The sequence below is a fragment of the Geotrypetes seraphini genome, chromosome 7, assembly GCF_902459505.1.
Source record: "Geotrypetes seraphini chromosome 7, aGeoSer1.1, whole genome shotgun sequence".
Classification (NCBI taxonomy): Eukaryota; Metazoa; Chordata; class Amphibia; order Gymnophiona; family Dermophiidae; genus Geotrypetes; species Geotrypetes seraphini.
The window spans coordinates 175,373,158-175,387,891 of NC_047090.1; the positions used below are offsets into that span (position 1 = coordinate 175,373,158).

At 45.5% G+C, this 14,734-nt stretch overlaps 1 protein-coding gene across 1 annotated transcript in view; it reads left to right on the top strand.

Moving 5' to 3' along the window:
• The first annotated feature begins 1,167 nt into the window (after nt 1–1,167).
• FBLN5 (fibulin 5) overlaps nt 1,168–14,734 on the top strand; it is a 115,006-nt gene continuing 101,439 nt past the window's right edge. Inside the window, exons 1-2 of the mRNA XM_033952519.1 lie at nt 1,168–1,422; nt 8,627–8,681. Coding sequence (XP_033808410.1) covers nt 1,409–1,422; nt 8,627–8,681 — 69 coding nt within the window. The 5' untranslated portion in view covers nt 1,168–1,408. The remainder of the gene's footprint in view (nt 1,423–8,626; nt 8,682–14,734) is intronic.

Genomic DNA, 14,734 nt, shown 5'->3' on the forward strand with positions numbered 1-14,734 from the left:
GAAAATGTTATTTCCTGAATGGTACTACTGTTTGTATTTGCTTATTACTGCTGGAATAATAAAAATCATTTAAACATACAATCTTCTGAAGAAGTCATGTGAAATGGGTCCCGTTGAGATCTGGAATTACAGATTGAACCCGCTATCTACAGCTAAGTTTTTAGTTTCCAGTGTTTTGGATAAGTGAAAGATTAGAAACTATAAGTATCGGCACACATTTAATATTTATTCATGGAGGAGGTGGTATGACCAATGATTATAAAAAGCCCTATGGAGTAGATTAGTTCTGTAATTACTGAGGTCTTTCCACTCCTCCCACAGGATTCTTTGAATAGCAACCATCAAAATAGTTTTATGATATTGAATCAGCCAATGCATTTGCAAATAGTGAATGAATGAATATATCTTTGACTATTTCCATATACCTGCTCCACATTTTTTTGTTACTGTCTTTGTGGACTTTTTTTTCCAGTGGAGTATGTTGTCTACATTATTGTTGTTCTTAAGTTTAACTCAGAATGACTTTTCTCGTGTTTAAACTTTGATGTTGTGTCATACTCTGCCAAAATCACTTCTAACCTAGTGTACCTCTGGCATGTAATAGAACACTGTTCGTATCTATCCTCTCTCTCAATGACTGATTCTAGACTACCTAACACACAGTCTTCACACCTCAAAACAAAAAGAGCCTCTAAGCCAGGGGTAGGGAACTCCGGTCCTCGAGAGCCGTATTCCTGTCGGGTTTTCAGGATTTCTCCAATGAATATGCATTGAAAGCAGTGCATGCAAATAGATCTCATGCATATTCATTGGGGACATCCTGAAAACCCGACTGGAATACTGCTCTCGAGGACCGGAGTTCCCTATCCCTGCTCTAGGCTGTTGTCCCGTATATTCCCTTTCTGTGCAGGTCTTCATGGGCTCATTTTCAGAAGAGGATTTGTTGGGTTTTTTTGAGGTTAAACTGGGGTGGTTGTTGGTTTTTTTTTTTTCTATTTTTCTTGTATATCCTGGCAAACTCCCCAAGGTTGTTGCGAGGAGTCTGGCCAGTTGGTGAGCTTGTAATCTAAACCAGCTGTCCTCTGACTGAGGCCCCTATTAGCATTCTTTAACATACTTAGAAAATGAAGTGTTCATTTTTAACATTCCTCCTCCAATTGGTTTAATGCTGAATTACAGAAGAGAACTAAACGGAACCAGGTGCCGTCTCCGTACTCCCTCCAGCGTCTCAGGCGGATCAGACTCTTTCTCTTCTTCTCTGGCACTTGCATTTCACGACCGGACTTTAGCACTGCCGAAAGACCCTAAAACTTGCAACAGATTGGGTTGTATAATTAAGTGGTAGCACGACAAGTTTTTTTTTCAAATCTTAAAGTTTTTCTTACTGAAGCAGTGATACAAGCTTAAAATGTCACCATTAAGGTAAGCAATAATATCCTCTATTGTTTATCAGTCTTTTTGTGACCCAACAGTCTGTATGACGTCGCATGAAAGAAACGTTCACTCGTATGATAACTGCTTAACGCGGGGCCGTTGTTAGGGTTGGCGAAAACCACTTTCCGAATCTGCCCGTTAACTTTCAGTTCCCGCCTTTTATATCTCTTGAACAAGCTGGCTGTCTGGCTGCTGCATTTTGTGACATGGTTCATTCTCATTCAGCCTAAGCAGAGCTGTTTGCAGGCATGCCTGGGGTTACCATATGGCTCCAGAAAAAAAAAAAAAAAAGAGGATGGACGGAGACATCCGGCTTTTACCGCCATTGCTTTTAATGAAAATAAAACCTAAATGTCTCAATCTGTCTTTTTTGCTTCCGGATGTCTCAGTCTGTCCTCCTTTCTGGAGTCATATGGTAGCCCTAGGCATGCTTCATAGAACAGCTGTTTTAAAGCTCCTTATGCCTTTACAGAAATTAATTGCTGTTTTATCTATTGTCTGCAGACCAAATTAAAGTCCTCTGTGTCATTTAATAAATTTCAGAGGAACGAAGCCTTGCAGCCTTATTTGAGCGGCTCATATGCCTCATTCTTCAGTCAAATAAGAACCAGAATAGCATGGCAGGCTTCCACGATTTAAAAACTTACAGAAAATTGCTTGTATCTGTTCTAACTCATGGTGAGCAATGACACAGCAAAGTATAATCCTAAGTAGAATGCCATTAAATGCTGGAAAAGACGATGACTTGAAGCCTGCTACCGTTTCATTTTAGAGAACTGTTTCTCTTTCTTAACAGATGCAAGTTGCTGGAAAGCAAAAAAAAAAAAAAAATTTGTCATAAATATTCAGTTTATTAATAACCAAGTGAAACCATTCACCTCAGAGGAGCATAGCTGTGAATTCATCATGCATAAATGTTACATACTGAACCCCCAAATAATGCGAAGGCTGGTTCAGTCAGAACCCAGGAGAGCAAACTTGGTTTTCTCTCACTTGGGACGAGGAAGCAGGATTTTTTTTTAGGGGCAGTGTCAACCTGCTGTCTGGCACGTGTTTTCAGAAGGAAGTACAGAGGCTGTTAACTGTATTACATAGTAAATGACGGCAGATAAAGAGCGGAATGGTCCATTCAGTCTGCCCAACCATACATGCTCCATAAATTAATAACTTTTCTTAGATATTAGATATTTCTGGGCACTGAAAAATGAGCGCATTGGGGTCTTCAGCTCGTTTTTGTATGTGCTATATCACCCTCAGTTCCCGCAGTTTGAAAACTTCCATACCGCTATTAATGACTGGGGAGTCAATTCAGTTTACATGAGCTTCAGTAATGGTGTTACAATACATGAGCTTCTGTGAAGGTGTTACAATACAGAGTTAGCGTTTTCTGAGATGGTTTTCAATACAGACATTTATATCAGTCAATCATCCTATGTATATCTTCTAATATAATAAAACCCTTACCCGCGCATGCCCAGTTGAAACGGTGTGATACCTGCCGCCTTGATTTGTGCCTCCATGGCTGTGTTCCATTTGTGGCATGTGCGGCTGTTTTAGCGATGGCGAGAGGGTGTCCTTCGGCCTGGATGAAGCTGACAGGGTGCAGGTGCTGCAAGGCATCTGGCTGCTACTGCTGCACAGGGAAGTGGAGGGGGAGAAGGAAAGGGGGCTGCTTTGGGGGGAGGGGTGTGCTGGGGGGCAGGCAGCAATCTTGGTTTGCTCTGGGGGGGAGACAGAAGGGGGGCCACGGAGAGACAGGCAGGCATGGCGCAACAGAGAGAGTCAGGCAGGCAGGGGGCCGGGGAGAGAGACAGACAGAAAGAATTATAAATAGACAGGGAGCCAGATAGACAGCCAGCCAGTAGCCAAAGAGAGAGAGAGACAAAGTAAAAAAGACAGACAGACAGCAGCCAAGGAGAGAGAGAGAAAGAAAGACAGACAGGGGGCCAGGGAGAGACACAGACAGAAAGAGTGACAGACCAGACAGGGGGGGCCAGAGAGACAGACAGAAAGAAAGAAAGACAGACAGCAAGTGGCCAAGGAGAGAGAGAGAGAAACAGAAAGAAAGACAGAGAGGCAAAAGCGGCCAAGGAGAGAAAGAAAGAAACAAAGACAGACAGCGGCTAAGGAGAGAGAGAGACAGACAGAAAGACAGACAGACACATCTATTCTAGCACCCGTTAATGTAATGGGCTTAAAGACTAGTACATATATAATACTAGTATCGTGTACTATGTTCATACTAAATCCTACTTATTTGCAGACCCATGTCATATTCTATGTTCATCTTAGATTTACATACTTCCTGATAATTCTAGTTATCTGTACTTTGTTTCAGTGGCGTACCTAGCATATGTGACACCCGGGGCCCATCACTTTTTGACACCACCCCCCATCTATATCAAAAATAAGATTTTTAGTAACAATCCACATATCACACAAAAAGAGTGCACCTAGGAAAAGGCAGCATCTTAAACACTGCAGTGAGCACTAGAACACCAACACATACATTGTAAAACTAAACAAGCCAGATCCCACACAGTCAATTGATCCTGCAGTCAATGCCAACTGAAAACTATGTCCTTTTCATACACACAGGACAGAGATACACCCTTGCCCAATATGGAATAATAACAAACTAAAAATAGAAATATGTAGACAAAAGTTAAACTGAACCGCCAAGAAACCAGACTCTGCATACAATGCAACACCACAACACCACAAAAATAGTGACACATGTCCCCTAATACTGTGCAAAATATAAAGACAATAGATGTAAATTTGAAAAAAACTGATACATAACAATCACCACTTTACAAATTAACAAATAAAAATAAAACAAATAATGAGAAATAAAAAAAATACTATTTTATTGGACTAATCCATTTTTCAATTAGCTTTCAGAGGCCAAATCTTTCTTCAGAACAGTACAGTATACTGCTGTTATGCTATCCTGTCCTGAGGAAAGGGGTTTAGTCCAAAAAAATTGCCTTATTTCCATTTCCTATTTATAAACTTTTATTAATACAGTTACAATACTACTTGATTCTAAGTAAAGCAACAAAAAAATCTTTCTAACTGTTGTCGTTTCTGTTTTAATCATCTTCTCTTTGCTCTCTTCTTTCTATACAGCGCTTGTCCTCTCTCTCTTCCATGCAACATCTGCCCTCTCTTTGCCCCTTCAACCCAGCTTCTGCCCTCTCTCGCTACCACTTCCATCTACTGCCCACACTATCTCTGCCCCTTCCATCTACTGTCCACCCTCTCTCTCTCTCTTCCATATGACATCTTCCCTCTTTCTATGTCCCTTCAATAAACTGTATATCCAGGGTCCCTTCTCTCCTTTGCACATGATTCATTTCAGCTTCACCCCCTCTCCATTTTTCTGTCTCCACCCCCTCCCCTATGCTTTGGCATCTCTCTCTTTCTCTTTTCCTTTCCTTCCTTCCCACTCCACACCATGGTGTGGTATCTCTATCTCCTTCCCTTCCCTCCCCCATGCCATGGCATCTCTTCCTCCCCCTCCATGACCTGGTATCTCCTTTCCTTTTTTTCCTTTCCCTCCCTCCCATGGACTTGGCATCTCTGGTTCCTCTCCATTGTCTTCCTTCTCCCTTCTCCCTTCTTCCCTCTCTCTCCCCAATTGGGTGCAGCAGCAGCATTTCTCTCACTCTCTTCCCTGTGCAGCAGTGGCATTTCTCCCCCCTTCCCTGTGCAGCATCAGCATTTCTCCCCCCCTTCCCTGTGCAGCAGCAGCATTTCTCTCCCCTTGCCTGTGCAGCATTTCTTCCCCCCCTTTCCCTGTGCAGCAGCAACATCTCTTCCCTGTCCAGCATGTCTGGCCAGTTCCCCTGCTCAAAGCAGCGGGCGTCTACACCTCACACGATCCACGCCTGCGTTGGAAGCCTTCAGATGCAGACGCGGATTGCGTGAAGAGCCGACGCCTGCGGCTTTGAGCAGGGAAGCCAGCCAGAAGTGAAACAACCACCGGAGGGAGCATAAGCTGGAACAGACACCACTGTTTACAGCAGGGATGCCCACACTTTTTGGGCTTGTGAGCTACTTTTAAAATGAACAAGTCAAAATGATCTACCTTTCTTTCTCTCTCCCCCTAGCCCCCACAAAGCCATTGTGCTGATTTCTCCACTTCCCCGATTCTTTCTCTACCCCCACCCCCAAGCCAGCAGCTGATTTCTCCCTGCTCCTTCCCCGAGCCAGGCCTGGGGCATACAAGCACCGGTGCCCACAAGACTTCACTTCTGGCATCAGTTCTAACGGGGAGAAGTTCCAGGTCAGCCAGACAGCGATTGTCTGGCCCAGAACTTCCTCTCCGACGTTAGAATTGACGCCGGAGGTGAAGTCTTGTGGTCCTTGCACTTTTTCCCCACCCACCAGCCCGCCTTACCTTTTGCCTCCACCTACCACACAGTTGCCGGCCAGGTTAAGGAGTGACTCTGCGGGGGAGTTGGTGCCGGGAAGCGGTGGTTAGACGGAGCAGTGGCAGAATAGGGAGGGTGGCCAGCTGTGCACCCCCTTGGGGTGTGCACCCGGGGCGGACTTCCCCCCCCCCCCACATCATATCCCCCCCTTGGTACGCCACTGCTTTGTTTATCATATCCTCAGCAATTCTGGGTATCTCCACTGTGTTCACCCTATCATGTTCCTAGTGGGGTCTGGCCAGCTATCTCCTCTAAACTATCTCTACTAAATCTTAAAGAATACCAACAGAATTAGTTTGTGTTAAATGCTGAGAAGCTCATTATATACCCATGGGTTTCTTAGCATTTAGCGCAATGTATCGTAAACTGTGTGCCTCCTGAGATTTCTGGTGTGCCGCGACGTACTGGCGAGGAGGAGAGTTGTCTGCATTGGATGCCTGCCTACAGGATGTGCCTCTCGCGGCGCAGCTGACTCTCCTCCTGGCCGGCGTCTCTCCTCTTCTCCCCCGCACCTCCCTGATCTCTGTAGCGGCAGGGTCGTGGCCAGACGGGCCTCCGCGCATGCGTGGATGTTGACACGATGACGTCGCACCTTCCGGCCGGGGCACTGGTTTTAGTGTGCCGCTGGCTGGAAAAGTTGGTGAGACACTGATTTAGGGCAAACTAATTCTGTTAGCACACGCCAAGCTTTAACGAAAGAGCCCCATGATGGTTCTTTATTTCCAAATGGACCTTTCTTGTACGTGGAATTGAGGCTTCAGATCCTGACTCTTCTGTGTTACCTGTTGACCAGCGTTATATTTCTTTAGCCCCCCCTCCCCCTCACGAAACCGCGAAAGCGGATTTTAGCGCAGGCCACCGAGCTGAATGCTCTGTGCTGCTCCCGACACTCATAGAGTTCTGTGAGCGTCGGGACCAAGCGCAGAGCAGCGCACTGGCCTGCAGTAAAACCCACTTTTGCGGTTTTGTAAAAAAGGAGGGGGGGGAGGTTTAATAAAGATATTTACAAAAAAATTAATTCCCAAAGTTCTTCGTCGCCCAGTTTTTTGGGGTTTTTTTGAGAGTTGAAGTGGAAGATAGTTTGTGAACCAGGGATATGAGTTCAAATCCCATCTCTGCCACTGCCACTCTTTATAACCTTGGGTAAGACACTTCACTCTACCTTGCCTCAGGTGTATTTATAATCTACCTAAATGCTACTCACTTTAAGCCCAGGTTGGGAAAAGGTGAGTAATTAACCTAAATCCAAATCTGGCTTGTTAAAATATGTCCTGAACACTTATTTGCATTGCTTGTTATTATGATTATTTTTCCCACTCCTGTTCAGTGATAACTCGAGGCTGTAACTTTAATTCAAACGGTATGATCTCACTGTTTTGTAGCCTCTGGGGCTCATTGTCAAAGCACTTTTCAAAGGTTTGTAGATATAATTGCTTTGAAAATATGCCTCCAAGTGTCTGAGGCATGAGACAGACTGCTTCATTCATTAGCCCCCCTTTTACAAAAGCGTAGCACGTTTTTTAGCGCCGGTCACGGCAGTAACATAAGAATAGCCCAATGGTCCATCAAGCCCAGTAGCCTGTTCTCACGGTGGCCAATCCAGGTCACTAGTACCTGGCCAAAACCCAAAGAGTAGCAACATTCCATTCAGAATCGTAAAAAAATAGCAAGATTCTGGAATCCCAAAGAATAACATAAGATTCCGGAACCCCAAGGAGTAGCAACATTCCATACTACCGATCCAGGGCAATCAGTGGCGGTAACAGCTCCAACGCTCATAGGAATTCTATGAGCGTCGGAGCTGTTGCCGCCATGGCCAACGCTAAAAACTGTGCTACACTTTTGTAAAAGGGGGAGGAGAGGAAGCAAGAACAGGGGGGACAATTCAGGTAATAGCTAAAAGAAAAGAAAGATTACATATGCAAATTACATATGTTTATTTAGGTTTACTAGTCATAGTGAGCTTATCGTGTGTGAGAAAGCAGGAAAAGATATGGAGATACAGTACGTACATACAGAGGCAAGGATAAACTGCAGTTCATTATGCATGAATAAAAAGTATTTCTTTTTTGTTACATTCCTTTGTCATCCAGGTCACAATCTAGCACTTTAATCTGGCACTGAAATGCATAGATTCTCTGTAAGTCTAGTGAGACAGTTTAGGGATGTAGGTGGGCCACAATATTGAATATCCCAAGAATCAAATAGTTCTGAAACTCTAATACGATGGTTAACAATCCTCTCTTCTGTGCAAGAGTTGCCACAGAGCCACATCATGCATGTGGAATACCTGGATTTCTGAGCCACCTGCGGCCGAACACACATTGTTACCAATCTGGGCTACCATTAAGATGTTATTTCACCAGTAAATTGTGTTGATTTAGCCCAGGTCCCATTTTATGCAACGAAACCTAGTGGTTAGATCCGCTGCCTCAGCACCCTGAGGTTTTGAGTTTGACTCCCGCTGCAGCTTCTTGTGACGCTGGGCAACTCACATAACCCTTCATTGCCCCAAGTACAAAATAAGTGTCTGCCTAAAATATATAAACTGCTTTGATGGTGCAAACCACACAGAAAAAGCAGTATACAAGTCCCACCCCCTTTACTAATGACGGGGGTTCACAGGAAAATAACACATTGTAATGGTAGCCTGCATTGATCATTTCCCTCCCCTGTGGTGAACTGTTCGTGTATAATGAAGTTCTGGCTACTGACTTAGAAAGACTGACTCATGGTTTTGCTTTCGATTACAGAACACTTATTCTTGCCATGCTGGTTATTTGCCTCACAGACTTTGGAGCTGCCCAGGTGAGTGCTGTTTGATCTGAGTGGCAGTGATGCATGATGGAGAGAGCGTTTCAGCTCAGTTTTATTATTAGGAGCTAGGCATTTGCTCACAATTCACTGTAGAGAACTGAGTGAACAGCTGTTCACTTTTAGAGTTAACCTTAGAAACATAGAAACATAGAAAATGACGGCAGAAAAGGGCCACGGCCCACCAAGTCTGCCCTCCCCAATGACGCACCCCCCTAAATTCTTCCTTGAAGAGATCCCACATGCTTATCCCATTTTCTTTTAAAATCAGGCACGCTGCTGGCCTTGATTACCTGCAGTGGGAGATCATTCCAATGATCAACCACCCTTTTGGTGAAGAAATACTTCCTGGTGTGGCCATGAAGTTTCCCACCCCTGATTTTCAACGAATGTCCTCTTGTTGTCGTTGGTCCTTTAAGAAGACATCTTCTTCCACCTCGATACAGCCTGTGGCATATTTGAACGTCTCAATCATGTCTCCCCTCTCTCTGCGCTCCTCGAGCGAGTACAGCTGCAACTTACCCAGCCGTTCCTCATACGGGAGATTCTTGAGACCCGAGACCATCCTGGTGGCCATTCGCTGAACCGACTCAACTCTCCGCACATCCTTTTCGTAATGTGGCCTCCAGAACTGTACACAATATTCCAGATGAGGTCTCACCATAGATTTGTACCTTTCCAACATAAGGTGAGGTTTCTAGTTCTTTACCTCCGGCCCCTCCCCCAAGCTCTGAAATGTTGAGAGCCCTATCGCAAAATTGCAGGTATTACAAATAGTTGTGGTTCAATCTCGCCCCGGAATTTCTGCCGTGATCTCAGAGTTAGGTGTTATGTAGCCTTCTAAAGTTTTTCTTCCATACTGCTCTGATGTGGCCCATCCGTGCGGTGCAGTGGTTACAGCTACAGCCTCGGCACCCTGAGGTTGTGGGCTCGAATCCCGCCCAGCTCCTTGTGACCCTGGGCAAGTCACTTAAGCCCCAGTGCCCCAGGTACATTAGATAGAGTGGGAGCCCGCCAGGACAGTTAGGGCAGAATGCTTGAGTACCTGAATAATTTGTAATCCGCATAGAATTGTAGAATATGCGGAATATAAATTATTAATATAATATAAAATAAACTGTAAAAGTTCAATCTTCCTTTATGTTCCTGTATTTTCCCCAAATTTGGAAATTGTAGGCAAAGCCATTTCAAATAAAAAAGGGGAGGGGGCTCACACTGCATAGAAACAAGGCTAAAGATTGAATCAAATTCTCTGCCATTCTGTAAAGGGAATCTTCCGAGATTCTAACAGTGAGACACTGTCATTTGGCCTGGAACATAGAGGGAAGAAATGGTGCACTGTGATTGGCTGCTCTTGCTTTATGATGCAATGCCTAGAAGCACCGGGAGAAGAACCTTTTCACAATCAAAAGCAACCTCTAATAATCAGAATAGTCAGGGGCCTAGAGCAGGGGTAGGGAACTCCGGTCCTCGAGAGCCGTATTCCAGTCGGGTTTTCAGGATTTCCTCAATGAATATGCATGAGACCTATGTGCATATTCATTGGGGAAATCCTGAAAACCCGACTGGAATACGGCTCTCGAGGACCGGAGTTCCCTACCCCTGGCCTAGAGGATGCTTTAACAGAATTGCAATAGTTCTTGGCTTCTCTAGTCATTGAGGCAGCCTTTATCATTGGTCCTCAAACTGTGCTAAAATGGTCTACTATCCTATATAATAAAGAGCTAGCCGCACATGTGCACTCCTATTTGCGTGTTCTGTGCAGTGTAGGTCTGTGGCCGCAGGAGTGCGCATGCGCGAGTCCCCAGCCTTGGCCGCGGTTTGAGGCGTATGCGCCAGTTAGCTGCATCGGGCGACAGGAGCGGCTCTGGCAGCGGATGGCAGGAGGAGGGCTCATGGTCCTGCCACCGCTGCCGCTCCTGTTCACAGCGGCCTGCACGTCGCCGACTCACCCCCCTCCCGCAACAACCGCTACCACTCCTGTTCTTCCCCTCCCTCCAGTCACCGCTGCCATTCCTATTTAAAACGGCCTGCTGAGGTTCGCGGTCGGCTGTAGCGAACCTCGCAGGCCGCTCTCCACGTGGTAGCACTTTCCCTCTGACGCAATCGCAAAGGGGGCTGCTTTGGGGGAAGGAGTATGCTGGAAGCAGACAGCTTAGCTCTGGGGGGGCGGGGGAATGACACAAGGACACAGACACAAAGAATGACACACAGGGGGCCATTGAGACAGACAGAAAGGAAGACATTCAGGCAGTGTCCAAGGAGAGAAAAACAAATAAACATAGACAGACAGACAGCGGCCAAAGGGAGAGAGAGAAAGAAAGAAAGACAGACACACACATCTATTCTAGCACCCGTTAATGTAACGGGCTTAAAGACTAGTGTTGTAATATTGGCACATCTATTTAACCAAGGCCAGAAAGCCACTCAGTTTGACAAGAAAAACAAAAAACACTTGCACTTTGCTGTATTGAACCTCTATTTCTGTGCTTCTGAAAACCAGCTGAAGGGCTAGTTAACTTGTAGCACACATGTACCCTCAGCTCTTGATTATTCAGTGGAAGGATCAGACCAGTTGCCTTGGCCTTTCCCTGCACACAGACCAGGATTAACCAGTAGGCCAAGTAGGCACATGTCTAGGGCCCGAAATGGTCAGGGGGGCCTGATGAAGGAGGGCATCAACATTGTTTTTTCCAAACGGCGATGGGCCCCTCCAGCATCGATCGGCAACGCGGGCCCCATCCCGAACGGCAAAGCAGGCCCCCCCCCTTGACGGAAAGTAAGATAAGCAAGCAACGTGGGTAAGAAAGGCAACGGGAACTGTAATTGTGCAAGCGGTGCTGCTTGCCCAAAGCTTCCTTCTGACGCAGCTTCCTGTTTCTGCCTGGGTGCATGGTGGGGCGGGGCAGGGGGCCCAATGTACTTGTGTGCCTAGGGGCCCTCGACAAATTAATCCTGCCCTGCCTGCACATAAAGCTAAGAGCAGCTGAAATGAGCTCCTGAATTTGTCCCCAACCCCACGGATAACCGCGGGAAACCAGCCCATGTCTTTCTATAGTGTCTGTTTCAACCTCAGTCCTTCTACAGCAGCATTCTTCAGTGCAAGGCTTGAGGGTCAGGGGCTGTGCCCATTCTTATGTGAGCCAAGTATAGGATAAAGAAGCCATTGTGACATCATTGATGAGGTGGGATGAGGCATTATGACATCACGATCTCAGCTCTGGAATGTTGCTACTCTTTGGGTTTCTGCCAGGTACTTGGGACCTGGGTTAGCCACTGCTGGAAACAGGATACTGGGCTTGATGGACTTTCAGTCTGTCCCAGTATGGCAACACTTATGGTCTTATATTTTAACCATCCTGTGTCATTCTTTAGTGTCTATCGCAACCTCAGCCCTTCTACACCAGCATTCTTTAATGCTTGAGGGTCAGTGGCTGGGCCCATTCTTATGTGAGCCAAGTATTGGATAATGAACCCATTGTGCCATCACTGATGAGGTTGGCTCTTAGGCACTGGTGGAATGAGACATTATGACATCACAATATCTACTCTGGATACCAGAGACATTCTGTAGTGTCTGTTTCAACCTCGGTCCTTCTACACCAGCATTCTTCAAAGCAAAGCTTGCGGGTCAGTGGTTGTGGCCATTCATACTCTGATTCATCCCTCACTCCTTAAAGAATGACATGGGGTTTTCTCGCAGTGAATGACGAGAACAGGGACATTCTCTATGACCAAAAATCCATACGAAAAAGGAGATTATCGCTGAAAAATAGCTGGAAAGCGATGACCACAAATGCTCGCAGTCTAAGCAACAAAGTTCATGATTTGCAAGCCCTGATATTAGAGGCAGATCTAGATATTGTTGCTATCACAGAGACATGGTTCAGTGAATCACATGGATGGGATGCAAACATACCGGGATATAATCTTTTTAGGAAGGACAGAGATGGTCATAAAGGTGGAGGAGTAGCTCTCTATGTAAAGATCAATATCCAAGCGACCGAAATGCAAGGGACCTGGGGAGAGGAAGAAGCGATATGGATTGCTCTGAAAAGAGAAGATGGAACTTCTATCTACGTGGGTGTAGTCTACAGACCTCCGACTCAATCGCAGCAAATTGATAAGGATCTGATTGTGGATATCCAAAAGTTTGGAAGGAAAGAGGAGGTTCTGCTGTTGGGAGATTTCAACCTGCCGGATGCGGACTGGAATGTTCCGTCTGCGGAATCGGAAAGAAGTAGGGAGATTGTGGATGCCTTTCAAGAGGCTCTGCTCAGACAAATGGTGACGGAACCCACAAGGGAAAAAGTGATATTGGATCTGGTCCTCACAAATGGAGAGAGTATCTCTAATGTTCGAGTGGGTGCTCACCTGGGTAGTAGCGATCATCAAACGGTTTGGTTTGATATAACGGCTAAAGTGGAGAGCGGCCGCACGATACTTAAAGTCCTAGATTTCAAATGTACGGACTTTAATGCAATGGGAAAGTACCTGAAGAAAGAGCTGTTAGGATGGGAGGACATAAGAGAAGTGGAAAGATAGTGGTCTAAGCTGAAAGGAGCGATAAAAATGGCTACGGACCTTTATGTGAAGAAAATCAATAAAAACAAGAGAAAAAGGAAGCCGATATGGTTCTCCAACCTAGTGGCTGAGAAAATAAAGGCGAAAGAGTTGGCGTTCGTGAAATATAAAAAAACCCAAGAAGAGGAGAGCAGAAAGGACTACAGGGTGAAACTGAAAGAAGCCAAGAGAGAGATACGTTTGGCGAAGGCACAGGCGGAAGAACAAATGGCTAAAAATGTAAAAAAGGGAGATAGAAATTTTTTCAGATATATTAGTGAAAGGAGGAAGATAAAAAAATGGAATTGCTAGGCTAAAAGATGCTGGGAACAAATATGTGGAGAGTGATGAGGAGAAAGCAAATGTGCTAAACAAATACTTCTGTTCTGTGTTCACAGAAGAAAATCCTGGAGAAGGACCGAGATTGTCTGGCAAAGTTACACGAGAAAATGGAGTAGATTTTGCGCCGTTCACGGAGGATGGTGTTTATGAGCAACTTGAAAAACTGAAGGTGGACAAAGCGATCCATCCCAGGATACTAAGGGAGCTCAGAGAGGTTCTGGCGAGTCCTATTAAAGACTTGTTCAACAAATCTCTGGAGACGGGAGTGATTCCTGGGGATTGGAGGAGAGCGGATGTGGTCCCTATTCATAAAAGTGGTCACAGGGATGAAGCAGGAAACTACAGGCCGGTGAGCCTCACTTCAGTTGTTGGAAAAATAATGGAAGTATTGCTGAAAGAAAGGATAGTGTATTTCCTTGAATCTAATGGGTTACAGGATCCGAGGCAACATGGCTTTACAAAAGGTAAATCGTGCCAAACGAACCTGATTGAATTTTTTGATTGGGTGACCAGAGAGCTGGATCGAGGACATATGCTAGGTGTAATTTACTTGGATTTCAGCAAAGCCTTTGATACAGTTCCTCATAGGAGGCTGTTGAACAAACTTGAAGGGCTGAAGTTAGGACCCAAAGTGGTGAACTGGGTCAGAAACTGGCTGTCGGACAGACGCCAGAGAGTGGTGGTTAATGGAAGTCGCTCGAAGGAAGGAAAGGTGAGTAGTGGAGTCCCTCAGGGTTTGGTGCCGGGGCCAATCCTGTTCAATATGTATGTAAGTGACATTGCTGAAGGGTTAGAAGGAAAAGTGTGCCTTTTTGCAGATGATACCAAGATTTGTAACAGAGTAGACACCGAAGAGGGAGTGGAGAATATGAAAAAGGATCTGCAAAAGTTAGAGGAATGGTCTAATGCCTGGCAACTAAAATTCAATGCAAAGAAATGCAGAGTAATGCATTTGGTGATTAATAATAGGAAGGAACCGTATAGGCTGGGAGGAGAGAAGCTGATATGCACGGACGGGGAGAGGGACCTTGGGGTGATAGTGTCCGAAGATCTAAAGGGGAAAAAACAGTGTGACAAGGCAGTGGCTGCTGCCAGAAGGATTCTGGGCTGTATAAAGAGAGGCGTAGTCAGTAGAAGGAAGA